Source organism: Poecilia mexicana, unplaced genomic scaffold, assembly GCF_051168715.1.
Source record: "Poecilia mexicana isolate PSO_F unplaced genomic scaffold, ASM5116871v1 scaffold_11, whole genome shotgun sequence".
NCBI lineage: Eukaryota > Metazoa > Chordata > Actinopteri > Cyprinodontiformes > Poeciliidae > Poecilia > Poecilia mexicana.
In genome coordinates, this window is record NW_028263380.1 from 6,576,830 (window position 1) to 6,595,858 (window position 19,029).

At 42.3% G+C, this 19,029-nt stretch overlaps 1 protein-coding gene across 1 annotated transcript in view; it reads left to right on the forward strand.

The window, feature by feature from the left end:
* The window catches only part of LOC106922640 (triple functional domain protein), an 84,007-nt gene that overhangs the window by 59,829 nt on the left and 5,149 nt on the right, over window positions 1–19,029 (forward strand). Inside the window, exons 26-55 of the mRNA XM_014995222.2 lie at window positions 492–610; window positions 1,195–1,261; window positions 1,351–1,460; window positions 2,120–2,189; window positions 2,273–2,362; window positions 2,454–2,546; window positions 2,634–2,745; window positions 3,742–3,932; window positions 4,449–4,550; window positions 5,916–5,945; window positions 7,282–7,424; window positions 7,504–7,603; window positions 7,703–7,946; window positions 8,738–8,845; window positions 9,346–9,539; window positions 9,683–9,853; window positions 13,037–13,132; window positions 14,043–14,191; window positions 14,267–14,333; window positions 14,418–14,521; window positions 14,605–14,674; window positions 14,756–14,845; window positions 14,939–15,031; window positions 15,192–15,242; window positions 15,331–15,408; window positions 16,320–16,511; window positions 16,588–16,768; window positions 16,856–17,095; window positions 17,190–17,674; window positions 18,260–18,507. Of these exons, the coding sequence (XP_014850708.2) occupies window positions 492–610; window positions 1,195–1,261; window positions 1,351–1,460; window positions 2,120–2,189; window positions 2,273–2,362; window positions 2,454–2,546; window positions 2,634–2,745; window positions 3,742–3,932; window positions 4,449–4,550; window positions 5,916–5,945; window positions 7,282–7,424; window positions 7,504–7,603; window positions 7,703–7,946; window positions 8,738–8,845; window positions 9,346–9,539; window positions 9,683–9,853; window positions 13,037–13,132; window positions 14,043–14,191; window positions 14,267–14,333; window positions 14,418–14,521; window positions 14,605–14,674; window positions 14,756–14,845; window positions 14,939–15,031; window positions 15,192–15,242; window positions 15,331–15,408; window positions 16,320–16,511; window positions 16,588–16,768; window positions 16,856–17,095; window positions 17,190–17,674; window positions 18,260–18,507 (4,088 nt within the window). The remainder of the gene's footprint in view (window positions 1–491; window positions 611–1,194; window positions 1,262–1,350; window positions 1,461–2,119; window positions 2,190–2,272; window positions 2,363–2,453; window positions 2,547–2,633; window positions 2,746–3,741; window positions 3,933–4,448; window positions 4,551–5,915; window positions 5,946–7,281; window positions 7,425–7,503; window positions 7,604–7,702; window positions 7,947–8,737; window positions 8,846–9,345; window positions 9,540–9,682; window positions 9,854–13,036; window positions 13,133–14,042; window positions 14,192–14,266; window positions 14,334–14,417; window positions 14,522–14,604; window positions 14,675–14,755; window positions 14,846–14,938; window positions 15,032–15,191; window positions 15,243–15,330; window positions 15,409–16,319; window positions 16,512–16,587; window positions 16,769–16,855; window positions 17,096–17,189; window positions 17,675–18,259; window positions 18,508–19,029) is intronic.

Sequence of the window (19,029 nt, forward strand, 5' to 3'; positions counted from 1 at the left end):
TAATATTTTTTTCTTACTTTCCCCAGTAACAATTTCATATATCTACATGTATTTAAAGTCAGATTTATTTTTTGTGCAGCCAGGCAATGACATTTTGTTGCCAAATTCACTGTCTTTGGATAGAAAATGATCTATCCATGTTTTTTTCTCATTAAAATAAATTGCTTGTAATCTTAAAACTTCTGGTAAAATTCAGTTTTTTATTCTTTTAATAACATCACTATATTCTCATGATTAAACTAAATTCTCATTGCCTGGTCCTAATATTTGGTTGTAAACTCACAGAAGGGAGTAAAAGCCACTTGTCAAAATTATTTTCTGTCATTTGTAATTATTTAGAAAACGTGCAAGAAAACAAAATCTGATCTGGCATGAAAACAAGTCAGATTTTATTATTCCCCCATATCCCATATCCATCCCCAGTTAAAACCTAATTCACTCCCATGATGCCTCAGTACGCCCTCTAATCTTTGAGTGTCCCTCTTTTCTAGAGCAAGGACCTTCAGCTGGACATCATCCCGGCCACTCCTCCGGGGTCAGAGGTCAAACTCAGGGACGCCGCCGCGCACGAGCCGAACGAGGAGAAACGCAAGTCGGCGCGCAGGAAGGAGTACGTGAGCTGCTTCCTGTTTGCCACGCCGTTCGGAGCGTCAGCAGATTAAAAGCAGCCTGCTTTATGAATGCAGTCAGGACTGCGTTTACTTTACATAATAAGGAAACGATAACAAGTCAGCGCTTTCCCTTCAGAAAACCAAAGATTTACTGCCGAGTTAATTGAATTAGGCGAACGAAAAGCCCGGCGCTGTTTCCAGAGGACGAGCTCCAAACTGATCCGTCATTGTTCTTGTCAACACTGAATAAGGGAGTTTAATGTAAATGTGAAGGCATGATGGACTTTAAACATCCTTCTCCGTCTGTTCGGCTTCTCTCTGCTGCGCCGGGCGGAGGGGGACTGTGTCACTTCAGCCTCGTGCCACAAATCAGCAGCATAATTTATGTCACTCCTGGCAGGTTTATGACCGAGTTTAATGGCCCCATAAGGCTTTCATTATTCACTGCAGTAAATGGACGACGCTGACAAGCTGAGAAGGAGCTATTGATTATTCACCGCTTGAATGAGGACAGTATGACAAGCTGCCAACTTGTGCCTGTGTGTGTGTGTGTGTGTGTGTGTGTGTGTGTGTGTGTGTCTAGGTTCATCATGGCCGAGCTGATTCAGACGGAGAAAACCTATGTGCGAGACCTGCGGGAATGCATGGACGTAAGAAAACCTCCGAGACTCGCACCAAACATCTGGAAACATCTGGAAAATACGGTAACTGTGGCCTTTCCTCTCTGCTCTTCACGCAGACGTACTTGTGGGAGATGACCAGCGGCGTGGAGGAGATTCCCCCAGGAATCATCAACAAGGAGCACATCATTTTTGGGAACATGCAGGACCTCTACGAATTCCACCATAAGTAAGACACGCCCATTTAAAGGCACAGAGCATTGTTTAGTTTAATCAATCAATCAGGTTATTAACAAATTTCATTATTGATTCATAAACTCGTTCTCTTACGACACGTTATGCACATGTGCAAAGGGGCAGGAGGAAGAAAAGATATTTTATTAACCTGTCCCTTTCTCAGTAATATTTTTTTCCTGTTTATAATACACAGCTGTGTGTTTTTTTGGAAAATGTTAAGCATGGTGGATATGCAACATGCCCGACATGAATTTTTGTATATAACAGTATTAAAGTGTGAAATATGACATAAACTGCAAGATAATCATAAACACTCAGAAAATCTGCAACGAGCAGCTGAAGAAGAAAATAAAAAAATAAAGTCCAGACATTTTAGTTACTGTAGTTGTGACCTAATAAAGCTCAGCATAAATAAACACCTGCAAACATCAGTGAACTGAAGGAATTTTGTAATGAACAATGGGCAGAAATTGCTCTTCGACAATATCTGACTCCTACTACTACCCTGTAATAGGATGCACATAGTTTTTCATATCACTTTTAGCAGTTATTTAAACTATTTTTATGTAATTGTCTCCATGTAATAAAGTAGTTTTTTTTTTTTTTACTTTTATTTTACGTTTTCATCTCACACTCCTAAATTTATTCCAGCATCTTTCTCAAAGAGTTGGAGAAGTATGAGCAGCTTCCAGAAGATGTTGGCCACTGCTTTGTCACTTGGGTACGTATCATCAGGTGTTAGCAACATGTCACCAGACCCTAAACAGAACCGCATCCATCTGTAACATTTCTCTGCTCTTTAAGGCCGACAAGTTCCAGATGTACGTGAACTACTGCAAGAACAAACCCGACTCCACGCAGCTCATATTGGAGCATGCTGGGAACTACTTTGACGTGAGTAGCACCGCTAGCGACGGCCACACCGGGAAGGTTTCATGGGCTACGTATGAACAGAACTTACCCGACCTTTTCTGTCTGGTGACAGGAAATCCAGCAACGGCACCGGCTGGCCAACTCCATCTCCTCCTATCTGATCAAGCCGGTGCAGAGAATCACCAAGTATCAGCTTCTGCTGAAGGTCGCACATCTCACCGCACCTCACAGCCGCTGCATTCAAGGGGCTCCATCGCGCTTCTGCTGATTTCCTGTCCGCTTGTCTGTTTAGGAGCTCCTGACGTGTTGCGAAGAAGGGAAAGGAGAGATTAAAGACGGCCTGGAGGTGATGCTCAACGTTCCCAAGAAGGCAAACGATGCCATGCATCTTTCCATGCTGGAAGGTGAGCGCCACACAGTGGTTGGACTGTGGATCTAGATCTGCTAGTTGTTACTTGGCCAATAATATCTAACTTGTTAAAGCTAAACTATTTTATGTCTGAAGGAAAGTGAAAATGGATCGATTTTAAAGTTTATTCAGCAACGGGAGCCGATAGTGTTATCACAAAATCACAGCAACGTAAAGGAAGCTAATGGAAAGAAAACACAACTAATAGCAACAGCATTTTGTGGAAGTCTGAACGAGAAGTCAGAGATAAGAGTGATGGGCTTGTGATGCAATTAGCTTCACTGACACAGACTACTTACAAAGTTTCAGAATTATAATTTCATTTTCAGCCATTGTTTATGTCCAGTTTGTCTTCTTCTGATGCAGAATTATGACTCATGTCTCACATCAATGACATAAAAGTCAGATAAAATGCGACATGCGACGTTCAGACACTTTGAAGTCATTTGGATGTGAACCTGATTTAGTGCCATATATGAACATTTCTGATTCTTTTGGGGGAGTAAAGGCTGGAACTGGGCCGTTCAGACTACTGTGAAAAGTCAGATGTTGGTCACATTTTGGTAAAAAAAAATTAAAAAAAATCGTTTGGGTTGCATTTGCCTTCTGTGTGAAGGTAACCAAAGAGACTTAAAAAATCTTGAGATTAAGGCTGAGAGTTATTTATTAGTCAAAGCTTTATTTCTTATGACAGAACTAACGCGTAAAATAGAGAATATTTGGCAAGACTTGAAACTGACTGTTCACAATGTTCCTGATTTAATCTGATTTGGAGTCCAAACTGTTTTGCAAAGAAATGTGTTCCACCTCTAGAAAACCTCTAGTTAACGCAAATCTATTACAAAATAAAAATAAATGCATCAAACTTTCAATGAGATTAAAAAAAGTTGAGGAGAATGAAAGCGAAGTATGAAAGAAAAAAACGTTTTTGACAAAATACTGATTAGACTTTAAAAAGTCTCTCTGTTCAAATTTACCGTTTTTCCTCCAGGATTCGATGAGAACATCGAGTCTCAGGGCGAGCTCATCCTCCAGGACTCCTTCCAGGTCTGGGATCCCAAGACTTTGATCCGTAAAGGCCGAGAGCGCCACCTCTTCCTCTTCGAGATGTCTCTGGTGTTCAGCAAGGAGGTGAAGGATTCCAACGGCAGGAGCAAATACATCTACAAGAGCAAGCTGTTTGTAAGTACAGGAGGACGGATCCACACAGAGCTGTCAAACTTTTGTTCCTCCATCTCTGCTGTTACAATCAAAGGGAAAACAACATTTGAAGCAGAGGTGGTTGATATGTGTACACACATAGATTTATGTGTGTACACATATCAAATAGTTTTGTTTTTGATTTTGAGCTACTAACTTGAAAACTTACAGATTTTTTTTTTTTTGCCTGCAGACAAACTCATGTAAAGAGTAATGGTGGTAGTTCTTTAAAAAACTCGGATCAATGTCAGTTGAAGTGAAATATCCCTTTAACTCTCTGTTAAATCAAAAGCTAACTTTAGCAATAAGTTTATAGAACATGCATGTAATAAAACCCACATCCGGTGTCAGATTTGGGATAATAAATGCCACCTTTTACCCCAGGACAACTTTTTTTTCTTGTCTTCTCTTGGCATAAGAGTGAAATCATCTCCAACCTGGTAAATTAGGAACAACCTGAAACGTTTGGTGCGTTCTTTCTTCCTTTTCCTCCTGCAGACGTCTGAGCTGGGCGTGACGGAGCACGTCGAAGGAGATCCGTGTAAGTTTGCCTTATGGGTGGGACGTACCCCGACTTCTGACAACAAAATAGTTCTCAAGGTAAGGAATGAGAAAGTTTCTCCTTTTTCTTCTGCTGACATGTTCTCAAGGTTTGGCTAATACAGTTGTAAGAGGAAGATGTTAAAAACTACACTGAGAAAAATGAGAGGTTAAGATTTTACATATATCATGGTTTTGAATTATCTGTATTGGTCTAACCCAAATGTGTAGCTTTCCTTCTCTTTCTTTTTTTTCCCTTTTCTTTGACTTGTACAACAGAGTATTAGGGCGATACTAAGAAAAAAATAAATACAATTTATGGGAGTAAAGTTTAAATAAGTTGTATATCAATAATAGTCATAGTATTACGTGAATAAAGTAATACTATTATGAGAATAAAGTTGGAATATTATGAAAAAAGTCGTAATAATATGACAATAACGTCATTATATTACGAAAATGAAATTATGGCATTTTGAGAATAGTTGTACGAGAATAATTTCAAAATAAAATGAGGAAGAAGTTGTAATGCTACAACTTTTTTGTAGTATATTTTCATAATATGAATTCATTCAATATGTGAAAATATGATTTCCTCCTTACACTTTTGTTTTATTTTTTTCTTAGTCCCTGATTCTCCATCATAAACTTGTAATGTTTTATAAGCTGCAGTTTTCTGTCAGCCCTCCTCTGTCCTCCCTCCTTCCTTTCTTTCCTCTTTCTCTCTGTCGTCTTTGTCCTCCGGTCAGATTCAGCTTTGTTCCATCTGTTCAAAAAACAAAAAAAAAACAAAAGAAACCCCACAAACACATCTGTAAACCCGGGGCTGTGTTTTCCGTGGATGTTTGTACATCTAACTCTCTATGTGGGCTGAATCGCTTCCACCAACGCTGGTGACACCGTCAGCTCATGAACGCCCACGGCCTCTCATGCCACTTCATCAAAGTAACACGTCGTCTCCCTGTTTGAAGCAGAAAAACAATCTTTTAATCATCCGGACCCCCCACACCCCTCCGCCACCCCTCCATTCATCTTCTGTGTGTTTTTGTTGTGGAGCTCACAGATGGATTAAAGTTAGCGTCCGCCGCTGGAACAGCATGAGCCCAGAAACCCCCCACACTCAGCTCTGTTACACACGTTCACTACTGAGCTAACCACTGACTAGTAGCCATGCAGTATGTGCATTGTAAATTGTCTCCCCACACACACACACACAACACACACACACTCTCCTCATTACTGTCTGCACATTTAAATGGCCATCAGCACTCTGTCAAAGGCAGATTATATCCGTGTTTTGCATTTCTATCACGTGACTTCATTTCTTTTTTGTTTTGTTTGTGAGCACATTAAAAAAAAAAATGTCCCGTATATTTTCTCAAGCCAAATCAGTGAAATTCTTTATTCTATATTTTAAATTCAAAGCTAAGTCAGGGAGCCAAACATGGAGCAACGGTGAGTACAAACGATCCCACAACACAGCCCTCATCTGCTTCACACAAGTCTGCACGCTTCCTGCACGTTAGTTCATTAACACTGTTTACAGGACGGCTTTGGCTGAGTGTGTTGTACATCTTTAAACGGCTTCCCAGTCCTGGATACTAACACAAAAATCCTTGGCGGAAAGAATTATGGTTTTCCAAAATAATAATTTAAAGTTTTATCTTTTTTATTCAAATGAAAAAAATATATATACTGATTAATTTTCTTTGTTGATAACCTAATCTAAGTGTGCGGCTATTTCTATAATATTTTTTGTCACTCATTTCAGAAGGTGAAACTCTGATTCATTACACAGTGAAATTTTTCAAGCTTTAATTTCTTGTAATTTTTTTGCTTATGGCTTGTAGATCATTAAAACCCAAAATGCAGCGTCTCAGAACATTATGGAGGATCAATAAAAAAAGGATGAGATGTTTTGAGTTATAGCTGCACTATGTAACGTATATATAAAAGTAGATTTTCACACATTTGTTGAAACTGTCAGAATGTCAAGACAGTCATGACAATCTATGAAAAAATCGAGCTCCTCTGCTTTCCCCCTGTGCTCCAAGTGAAAACTAGAAACAACCAATCAGGGCCAGGAGGCGGATTGTAGCGCTGTCGATCATGTCCATGTAGGCGCCACCCACCCCCTCACCCCCTTTTCTCGCTCTCTGCTAGGATACAACTTCAGCTGAGCTTGTCATGAATGCTAAGGCTAGTTAGCGTAGCCACTGATGATGGCTGACAAACAGTTTTCCTGTAATGGTAACTTCTTTCTCCGCCATTTGCACATTTAGCAGTGCGTTCATGAAGATGATTGACAGCACTATGACCCTCCTTCTGGCTCTGATTGGTTGTTTCTGACCAATCAGAGCCAAGCGCTGCATTTCTTCAGACAACAGCAGCAGCTCAGGGAGGAGGAGATTGATGTTTTCACAGATTATCTGTCTCATATAATTCTGTCCTGACATGGTGACAGTTTTAACAAATATGTAAAAAAGAAAAAAAGATTCATAACTGCATTGTTAATTATCTGATTAAGGTGTGAAACCATGACTTTCTGATATTTAACTTATGAAACAAAAACTTGAAATATTTCACTCTATGAAATCTGAGTTTAACATTCAGAAATGTAATTTTTCCCCAGATGTACCTGTAAATTTAAAAAATACCAGAAGTAAAATAAAGAGAAGTCATTCAGACTTGTGTGAAACGGAGTGAAATTTCATTAACAAAGTTTTTATTTTTCGTTTTGAGATCTCACGCCAGATCTCGTTCAACATCTCCCTTTCCCGCCCTTTCATAGGCATCGAACATTGAGAACAAACAGGACTGGATCAAACACATCAGGGAGGTGATCCAGGAGCGCACCATTCATCTGAGAGGAGCCCTGAAGGAGCCCATTCACATCCCCAAACCCAGCACCGCCAAGCATCCCAAAGGACGAAGGTAAACACCACGGGAGTTAGAGAGTGAAACGTCTTTCTGAGGACAATGGCAGTATGACAGTCCTGTGTTCTGCGTTCAGGGATTTAGAGGACCTGGACAGTCAGGGTGAAGGCAGCAGCCAACCAGACACCATCTCTCTGGCGTCCCGCACCTCCCAGAACACGCTGGACAGTGACAAGGTGACAACTCTGCACGTTTTAAAAATCAGAGCAAAAAAGCTCAGAATCTGATCCTTTATCGTCCTATCACAACTCTGAACCGGGTCTTCTCTTCCTCAGCTCTCCGGCGGCTGCGAGCTCACCGTGGTGATCCACGACTTCATGGCCAGCAACAGCAACGAGCTGACGCTGAGGCGAGGGCAAACCGTCGAGGTCCTGGAGCGTTGCCACGACAAACCCGACTGGTGCCTGGTGAGGACGACGGACCGCTCGCCGGCCCTGGAGGGCCTGGTCCCCTGCGCCATGCTCTGCATCGCCCACTCCAGGTCGTCCATGGAGATGGAGGGAATCTTTAACCACAAAGGTTCGGAGCCGACCGCCGCGGTTCCGATCTGCAAAGATTTTCACATTCAGACTACAAACTTCAGTGGTTTTTGTTTGGATCTTTATGTGATAAACCAAAACATGGTGCATGATTGTGAAGAGGAAGGCAAATTTGACAGTTTTTCTTTAGAAACATCTTAGAGATGGAGGTACAAACCTTTCATTGAAGAGTGGCAAAGAAAGCCACAAGTTCTGCTTAAGGTTTGTTAATCTAGAGGACAGAGGAAAACCTGTGGAAGAAGTTCTCTGGTCAGATGGGACCAAAGTGAAACTTTCTGGTATTTGATGAAAAGCTAACACTAGAGATCCCTCCTAGCTAGGCCTGTCACAATAACAAGTTTTACTGGACCATAAATTCTCCCAGTAACTCTAAATTGGTGGGTTTTAAACCTTGAAATAAAGGAAGTCAGTGTTTCAGCACATTTACGGTTTCCTGGAAGTTGGTTCCAGATTTGTAGAGCATAGAAACTGAATGCTGAATTAAAACTGAATTTTACAAAGTTTTGTTTCAGGGGTTCTTAATAACAAAACGCTCTCAGTTTTACGAAATGTTTATGAAAGACTTTGACAAAAACTTTGATCATTCCACAATCATGTAGCACTTTGTCTCCGTCAGTCCGTAAAAAAATCCTGTCAAAACACATTACAGAGGTGTTAACTTGATAAGATGTTACAAATTTACTTTAGCAAAGTACTGTTGCAATGTAACTCGATACTTTGAATGTGCATATCAGAGCATTTCTAAGACGTCCCCTCCTCTGCCTCTCACAGACACTCTGTCCGTGTGCAGCAATGACTCCATTATGCCAGGATCTTCAGCCACGCTGCAGCCTGGCCATGGCATCAGCTCCCACAGCTCACCTGGACCCAAACGACCAGGTAGGCAGTCATGGCGATCTTAGCTCATGTTGTATGTAGGTCTGTTGTTATAAGCAATAAATCAATTTATCGCACCATTTCCATTTGACCTCTTTTGACCAAAACTTGGTGATAAAAGTCTCCAGTCTGGCTCTGTGGTCTCAACTAGACCCTTTTTTGAAGAACAGTTTTGAGTAATTAATTTTTTTGTTGTTTCTGTTGTTTATATATCTTTGGATTTTTAACATGTCTTCCTGTTCCAGTGTTAAACCTTCATTAGAATCTAACCTGTTTTTTTTTTTGCATTATTATGCCATTACCATAATATTACTTGAAAATGATCTCAAAGCAACAATATTATCGACATCGCGATAACTTCTGGGGCGATTTATCGTACAGGAACATTTGTAGTCATGGCAGGCTTAGTTGTGCGAGTGTATTTTATGTTTTGCCAGAAGTTGTTTGATGTGGTAAAACTGAGAGGAGTTTAACGTTGAAGCCGTAACTGCTACGTTTCCAAGGTAACACGCTTCGCAAGTGGCTGACCAGCCCGGTGCGTCGGCTCAGCAGCGGCAAGGCGGACGGCCACGTCAAGAAGCTGGCCAGCAAGCACAAGAAGAACCGGGAGGTGAGGAAGAGCGGCGAGATAACCATGGGCTCGCAGAAAGACTCCGACGACAGCGCTGCCACACCTCAGGATGAAACTCTGGAGGAGGTGGGTGGACACACACACACACACACACACACACACACACACACACACACACACACACACACACACGCACACACACGCTTTGATTTCCATAGAAGTAGTCAGGCAACATAATCTCACCGCTGCCGTTCTTGTGTGCGTCTCAGAGGGTTCGTAACGAGGGCCTGTCAAGCGGCACGCTGTCCAAGTCCAGTTCGTCTGGCATGCAGAGCTGCGGAGAAGAGGAGGGAGAGGAGGGGGCCGACTCGGTTCCTCTGCCCCCGCCCATGGCCATCCAGCAGCACAGCCTGCTGCAGCCGGACTCACAGGACGACAAGGTGAGGACAAGGAGACTCGTCCAAATCACCCAGGAGAGGAAGCTGGGATTAAGATATGACCTGCTTGATGTCAGATTGGGATTTTCAGGTTTTTGTAAAACAATAGTGACACATAAGTGCATTATGTGCACAGCGGCTCATTTCCTGTGACCAGTCAGCGGTTCTGAAACTAAATATCATTTAGTTTTGGATTTAAATGGATTGTCATCCCAGAAAGCTGTCAAATGTGACTTTATCTTTTTGCATTATTTGCAGTGAAACATAAAAATAATTGCCTTACTTGTCTCATGTAAGGAAAAACTCTGTTTTATAGGATGAAATGCTATAAAACTGCAACAAATAACTTAAATGTTTGTTTCATTGGGTTTCCATGTGATTGACCAACACAAAACTGACAAGTGGGAGAAAACAAAAAAAGAAGAAAAAAAACTGAAATGTGAAAAACAAAAGGGGGGATTTATATTTAGCTGATGCCTCTAAATAAAATCTAGTGCAACCAGTTTCCTGCAGGAGTTTTCTGATATGTAAACATAAGTTACAACAGTTCTATGAAGATATCAGAGGTTTTTACAGAGCATCAGTGAACAAACAGCTTCAGGGAAACCAAAGCAGACTTCCACATTTATCTGATGTTGACCACGTCAAGAATTACTTTTATTATTTCTTTTAGTTTTTCTCTGATAGTTGGCAGTTTTAAGTTTCCATATGAAAAATCTGCATCTTTATTTATTTATTTATTTTTTGACTGCATGAGCATTACTATTTGATTTCTAAAATGGTTTAAAATGTCTTACATTTCAGATATTTAAAACTTTTACACTCAGTTCTTTCTAAGCTATTGACACCTCTTGAACCTTTTCCTTTTTTTTTGGTCGCATTACGACCATAAGCCAAATATTTTATTGAGTTTTGATGCAATAGACCAACAGAAAGAGGCATCACAGAAAAGATTTTTTAAATTTTTTGCTAATAAAATGTAGAAGTTGTCTCATATCTGCTGAGTTAATCCCAAATGAGTACTGTATGTTATCTCTGGTGGTGTTTATTATTATTATTTTTCATTCTGCTCCAGTCTCAGGTCTTTAGCTCCATCAGCTCCCCCACATCATGATGCTGCCAGAATCATGTCATTGCATTTGAGGTGTTTTCAGGATGATGTCCAGTTAGTTTTCCTCTTCATGTCATGTTTTGCATCTTTTCAGATCAGCATAAATTTTCACATTCTGCTTTGTCTTGGTCTATCACATAAAACCCAAACGGCAAATATTAAACTTTAGGTTTATAAAATGACATTGTGGAAAACCACAAGAAGTAATTCTATAATATTCTGTACTTTATTTAAAACGCTTTTTTTTTTTTTTTTTTTTTAAAAGAAGAACTTAATATGAGTCCAACGTTCACTGATCCGTTTATCTCGTTTCCCTTAAAACATCATTTTTCTGACGCAAATGAATCGAACCTTTCCAGTCATAATGAACCTTTTCTCTTCCTATTCTGCCCTGTCTTTTTTAAAAACAGAGTTTTACATTTTAGGCAGCAAAAGACTAAAGCAGATTCTCTTCTGACACTAATTTGTGTTTCTCTTTTGTTTTGTTTCCTGGTTGTATTGTTTGCTGTTTGCCATGACGTAGCATTACCTTGATTTATGTCCTGTCTTTGCTTTGTCTCAGTTTCCATATCTCTCCATCTGAAAGCCTTGCTCTTCCCCTTCTGTCTCCTCCCTCAGTCTGATTCTTTAATTCCTGCTTTTTCCCGCTCCTTCCACTTTAAAATGCCCTTTTTAAAGCCTGTTCTTTTTGAGGGGAAATGACTTTAAGCTTCTTAACTTCTTTTTTTTTTTTTTAAACGCACTCTGGTTAACTTCTGTATTTTAACAAACTCATAACATTCCTAAATTTCTTTAGTTCTTTTATTTCCTCGCTTGTTTGTTGTTGTTTTTTAACTGTAACTCTACGGTGAGCAGATTAGGACAAACTGTAAATAAATAGAGAGAGAGAGAGAGAGAGAGAGAGAGAGAGAGAGAGAGAGAGAGAGAGAGAGAGAGAGAGAGAGAGAGAGAGAGAGAGAGAGAGGACACATGTAGCTCCTAACTCTGAGTGGAGGGGGCAGCGTGGAGCTTTTTTTATTTTTCCCCTTCAGCGGTCAGTTCAGAGTCGAGGGATGCACTGCCTTATTTCTGCCAGCTTTACAATGCCTTGAGCATGCTCGACTTGCACTTGAATGCAGCGTATTTGTGCATGCTTTAAGAAGCCGCAGCAAGGGACGACAGACACTTAGGAAGGAGCGAGCGGCGCGTGAGACAGCGGGCCAGGTTCCCCCCGTCAGCCTCCTCTCTAACAATCTGAGTAAAACCCACGCTGAAATGAAGATTCAAACCCCCCCTCCCGGTCCCACCTCCTGTCATCCCACCCGACCAATCACAGCTTCCCCTCCGTCCCCCTCTCCCTCTCCCCGCTCGTCCTCATTCCCCCTCTTCTTACCTTTATGTGCGTTACCTCATTACCCATGCAAGTAATTGGCATCTCTAAATGCTGGCGAGGCCAGAAGGGCGCACAGCACAGAAAGGGTGAGAGTCTCCTGAACTATATCTGCACAAACACATCCATGAAACCTCTTTCATCCTCGCTGACGGCATTCTCTCCTCCATAACAGGAACACGACAGAAAACCTCTCTTTGCATTCAGATTGCACTTTTTTTTTCTCCCCCACATTCTTTCTATCAAACCTTGAATGATTTTTTTCCTCCTTCCACATTTCTTTTTTCCTTCCGCCTCATGTTTTCCCCTCTCCATTTTTAGTTTTCTGAATTTCACACAAATTTCCTTTGTTTTTATTGTTTTTTTTGTTTTTGTTTTGTTGTTTTTTTACTTTAGTTTTAAATGTAACTCCTCAGAAACTTGGAGTTTCACCAATTAGAGGAACCTCCTCAGATTATATCACTGAATTATTTTTCTTTTACTAAACCTGGAAAAAAAACATCCACAAAAGACAACTAATGTGCATTCAAGTCATTAAAAGCTGACCTTTAACCACTAGAGAGGGCATTTTCTTTGCTGTCCATTTATGGATTTCTCTAACTTGAGAATTAAAATTAAACTCAAGAACTACTGAACAAACCCGAGCACACAGGCTGCCACGTTCTCATGGCTGTTCTGCTTGCCTCCCCTCTCTGTGGCTGCTCAGACGTCTTCCCGTCTTTCCGTCCGTCCGTCCAGTTCGGAGACGCCCAGTGCCGCCGAGTTGGTGAGCGCCATCGAGGAGTTGGTCAAAAGCAAGATGGTAGGAGACAGACACACACCGCGCGTGTGTGTGTGTGTGCCGACATTCACAAAAACAGCTTTGTGATCATGAGTTTAGGCGCATCGTCCTTATTGACATCCTTCATGCAGATCTCTGAAAAGCAGTAATCTCACACTGAAAATGTAAAAACTTGAATGAAAACGGCCTGTCCTGTTTTTGATGCCTCAACAATTTCCATAAAACAAAAGTGATAGAAATAGTTTCTTACATTTAATTGATCGATTTATATCTAGTTCTCTCTGTCTCTCTATACTTCTCTCTCTTTCTCTCTCTGTTTCTTCTGGACTTTTGAACTTTTTAGTGTTAAGTCATCGAAATGAAACTGATTTATTACAAGTGTTTTCACCAGAGATGCGCTGACGTGAACATTTTGGCCAGTCAATATCCAACACTGATATTGCTATTATGGCTGATAACCAATATTCACCAATATTATATATATATATATATATATATATATATATATATATATATATATATATATATATATATATATATATATTCACTAAACCTTTGACATTGTAAAATTACCATCATGTTTCTTTATTTGCAGTTAAATCCGTTACTGAATCACGATCACTGTCACATGACCAAACTCGTCCTCCAGAAACGAGATGGACATAAATTCACATCAAATCAGTTTTATTTATCCGATAGGTTTTGTTAAAAATCATCCACCAATACTGATGTTGGTGCCGATTTATTGTGCATCCCTATTTTTTTTCCACGTCTTTATCAGCAGCTGCTATAAAACGAACTTGATTAACATCAGTGATCAACACTTGGAAAAAAAACTGTAAAATAAATGTGTATATTTTAGAACTATAATCAGTTGAAACGACTCCATCTGCATCTGCTTTGTTTCCCCCGTTGTTGCGTGTGGATGCAGGCTCTGGAGGACAGACCCAGCTCTCTGTCGGTAGAGCAGGGCGACAGCAGCTCTCCCTCCTTCAACCCCTCCGATAACTCCCTCCTGTCCTCCTCCTCGCCTGGGGAAGAGATGGATGAACGCAGGGCCAGCATCGTCAAGAAAAGACAGTAAGTGTGCTGCTGTCTTAACACAAACACACGCTGGCTTCTCTCTTCAGCTGAGTCATCTTGTTGTTGTTTTAGCTACGTTCTGCTGGAGCTGGTAGAAACCGAGCGAGATTACGTCCGGGATCTGGGTCTTGTAGTCGAGGTGAGCGCTCTACGTTTCTTTGTTTTCCTTTATGCCGTGTATTCAGGCTTACACGTATTTGTTTCTTTTGTCTCCATAAATAAGGGCTACATGAGCAGGATGAAGGAGGAGGGCGTTCCCGACGATATGAGGGGGAAGGATAAAATCGTGTTTGGAAACATCCATCAAATCTACGACTGGCACAAAGAGTACGTCAAGCGCTAGAATCCAGATTTCCTTCTGCTCAGTCGCCAACTAAATAACTAAATGTTTCTCTTTCCCTCTCACTCAGCTTCTTCCTCAGGGAGTTGGAGAAATGCTTAGAAGACCCTGACAGACTGGGACTACTGTTTCTCAAACAGGTTTGTCATTTCTACATTTTTTTCTAGATTTAAACTTTGTGTTTGTGGAATTCTGAAGTCTTCTGCTTGGCGTTTCCACAGGAACGCAGGTTAAATATGTACGTGGTGTACTGTCAGAACAAGCCCAAGTCGGAGCACATCGTGTCAGAGTATATCGACACCTACTTTGAGGTAAACGGTGGTTTAGCTAAAGAGGCATCAGATGTTGGCAGCTTTCAAATGCTGAGAACTCAGGTTTTTTTGTTTGTTTTTTATTTAATGAAGGATCTGAAGCAGAGGTTGGGCCACCGGCTGCAGATCACAGACCTGCTCATTAAACCTGTTCAAAGGATCATGAAATACCAGCTGCTGCTCAAGGTTAGTCCTTACTGGCCCAGCAGAGGGCGCCGAAACCTCAACTCGGCTCAGATTCACTTAAAAAACACCTTCATCTCTGACTTCTCTGATTGTAAAAAGCCAAACATTACCAATGTTTTTTTGGTTTTTTGCGGTGACATATTTGCTTTGTCTGATTTAGGATTTCCTCAAACACTCTAAAAAGGCTGGACTGGAGTGTCCAGATTTAGAGGCAAGTGACTGAAAGCTTCTGCTTGAACGCTTCATTTAAAAGACAATCTTTGCTTTTCTAAAACATTTTTCATTTCCACCTCTTACAGAAAGCAGTGGAGGTCATGTGCATCGTGCCAAAAAGGTGCAACGACATGATGAATGTTGGTCGGCTTCAAGGATTTGATGTAGGGAAAATTGAATTACACAACATTGGTTCCCAAAAGTTTCTTTTGGGCTTTTTCCACAAACCTCAGTATATTTTATTGGAATGTTATGTGAGAGACCAGAATAAAGTGGGAAAAGGAAACGGTTTCCAGCATATGTGCACACAGAAATAAATCTGTAGAAGGGGGTTGAATGTGAATGTACACTAGATTTAGTAGATTTATTCCTTTAAAAGCCTGTGTTGTTTTCTTTCCTCTTCACAATTATTCATTATACGGATACAAACAATTAATCGACTTACGATTAATTGACGATTAATGGTTTATTAAGTTAAAATTAGTTCCAATCGATTAACTAACAATGTGGGCTTAGATCTTCTTTCAGTGTTATAGTTTGACCACCATCCAGCAGAGGGCGCCATCCTTGAGTTTTGCCGGTTGATACAGAAACAAAGATGGCGGGGGAAAAAGAACTGGAAAGAGAAACAATCTGTTGCATTTTATTTTTCTATTAAGCAAGTTAAGAGGTTCCTGTATTGTTATATTTTATGAATATGTCCAAGGTTAATAATGTGATAAAATCTCAATATTCTGTTTATTGAGTCAGTATTTAATACAAAATTATGTTAAAAATTTAATTATGATTTATTTTTAAATTGAGCATTTTCCCAAAAAAATGAAGCTCTTCTTAACAATCCTGGTTGTTAAGAAAATTACCGTTTATCAATGACTTATTGATTAATCGATAACTTGCATCCCTAATTCACTGCTTGTTGTTGGTTTATCACATAACATTCCAATAAAATCCAGTAAAGTTTGAGGTTGGCGAAATGTGAAAAAGCTCAATGTTACAGTGTCTTAACTGTTTATACTGAATTCTGCCTCATGAAATGCTTCTACTAAAAGCATTTTCCCCGTTTCTCCGTCTCCAGGGGAAGATTGTAGCTCAGGGTCGCCTGTTGCTGCAGGACACGTTCATGGTGTCCGACCCAGACGGCGGCTCGCACGGCAGGATGAAGGAGAGAAGGGTGTTCCTGTTCGAGCAGCTGGTTATCTTCAGTGAGCCTCTGGACAAAAAGAAAGGTTTCTCTCTGCCAGGCTTCCTCTACAAACACAGCATCAAGGTGAGAATGCTACAAAGCTGCCTGAATGATTTGTTGTGGCCCAGATGTTGAGTCTCTGACCCTGTCGGTAATCCAGGTCAGCTGTTTGGGTCTGGAGGAGAGCGTGGAAGGCGATCCCTGTAAGTTTATTCTCACTTCTCGGTCAACCAATGGGACGCTGGAGTCCTTCGTTCTTCACTCCTCCCATCCGGGGGTGTGTGAGGTCTGGACCCTTCAGATCAGCCAGATACTGGAGAGCCAACGCAATTTCCTCAATGGTGAGCCTTCGGACAGACGCACAGAACCTGGTGTTTGGTGGCGGTGCTGTTTTTGTACATCGCTGTCTTTCTTGTACCGTCTCACAGCTCTGACTTCGCCAATAGAGTATCAGAGGAATCACGTCGGGGCCGGCGTGGGAGCTCAGGGCGGAAGCGTTGGTGGTGTGTCACCCGGAGTTGGAGGCGGGATCTCTCAGCCCAGCTCTGCCCCATCAGGACCGCAGAGCATCTCCCGGCGGCCCTCCAAGATCCCTCAACCCTCTCGTCTGCCCCAGCCCCTCCGTCACCTCGCTGGGGCCGACGCGGAGGGCCCCAACAAGATGTTAGGTACGGAACGTGGCCCCCTTGCTCGGCCAGCTTTGTTTTCGCAGCACATTGAAGGTTGTGACTGAGGTGTGAGTTTTGCTCGGTTGTGATCCAGGTTTGTCCCCTCGTCCCGTCCCTGCTACCCCGCTTCCTCCAGGGGGCAGTCCGCAGGGCAAGCGTCCCTCGCAGACCGCAGAGGACCAGACACACACGCAGACCCTCACACCTGCCAACACTGTAACCCCTATTCCTCGTGCCACAGTGGGGCCTCTGCCCTCCACGCCAACCTCCAAACCACAGCCCGGAACCGTGTCGCCAATCGCCCCAACTCCAACCGCGCCCGCCTTTGGAAAGGACCCTCTTCCTCCTCCCCCTCCCAGCCCAGGACAGAAGACCGGATCTGGATTTTGGAGCTCTATGCCGGCCTCTCCAGCCAGCAGGCCTGGCTCGTTCACCTTCCCAGGAGAGGCGGCAGAGACCCCGGCCCGTCAGCCGGGGGTTCAGGCCCACAGACACTCCACGCACAGCAAAGAGGCTGACCGCATGAGCACATGCTCATCTGCAAGCGAGCAGTCCATCCAGTCCACCCAGAGCAACGGGGTAAGACCTCTAGCTGCGGCCCACGGCTGATTCCACTAACAAAGAGGCCGAGGGAAGCCTGGTGTGTCCCGCTGCTGCCAGCACTACTAATCTGTTCCCCACTAAGCATCTCTGACAATCTTCTCCACTCTTCAGCATCACGCTCTGTAGCTTTAGATCATTTCTCAAAACAAATTCCCTTCAAAGGTTTCAACCTTGGTGCTTTTGTCCTCACTCTTCCTAAGAGAGACTCTTCACTTGGGCTTTTTGTTTCCTGACTTTTTAACTCTACCAAAGCTCAAACTAACAACCTTCCTTCCTCTTGGCTGTCTCTCACCAGCTGCTGTCTTCATGGTGTGTGACTGCACTGACTTTACCTGCAACTAACCTCTGACGTTTGTGGTTCCTCCACAAATGAACTCAGATCCTTTCATTCAACCTAACGCTTTTCGTCTCATCTTTGCCCGGAGCTGCAAAGACTGCTGCAGAGGAAATCGTCTTACTGCAACTTTTTTTAATCGCAGGAAAACAACAAACCTTGTACAAAGCCTGGTTTTATTGAATACTCTGTGATTTCTCTCCCCCTGTCTCCTCCCTGTTGCACAGAGTGAAAGTAGCAGCAGCAGTAGCGTATCCACCATGTTGGTGACCCAGGACTACATGGCTGTGAAGGAGGATGAGATCAGCGTCAGTCAGGGCGAAGTGGTCCAGATCTTGGCCAGCAACCAGCAGAACATGTTCCTGGTGTTCAGGGCGGCTACGGAGCAGGGCCCCGCCGCCGAGGGCTGGATCCCCGGATTCGTGCTGGGACACACCTCCGCCATCATCCCTGACTCCTCCGACGGGCCAATCAAGTAAGAGATTGGTTCAACGTGCCTTACGGTCCAGACGTACTGCATTTGGTAGGGTTTCCTCCAGAGAACTTGCTAAGCCCAGTGTCAGGGGCGCCAGGGGAGTCCGCCAGCACCACCATGTTTTTGTGTTAAAAGGGCAGTATTATGGAAACTCGACTTTTTGGAGCTTTACATCATGTTTAAATATGATTACCTCATCAAAATATACCTGCAGTGTTGATTTGATTCTGTCATGCATGTTTGAGAAATCCTTCAATCTCCCTTGGCAACCATTCAGCTGTTCAAATCATCTAAGGCTGGTGAAAATGCTGCGAAAGGGTTAATACAGGAGTGATGTTGTGACACTTCCTGAAGGCGGAGTTTCAGAAAGAGCAGGAGTTTTTAAAGAAACAGAGGCCCAATTTCAAGAAGTTAAAACAACTGAGGATAACATGGTTACCTGATACAAAACACCACCATATACCTAGAAAATACACATTTTTTAAAGGGACAGTCCCTTTAAAAAATGCTGACAGAAAATTT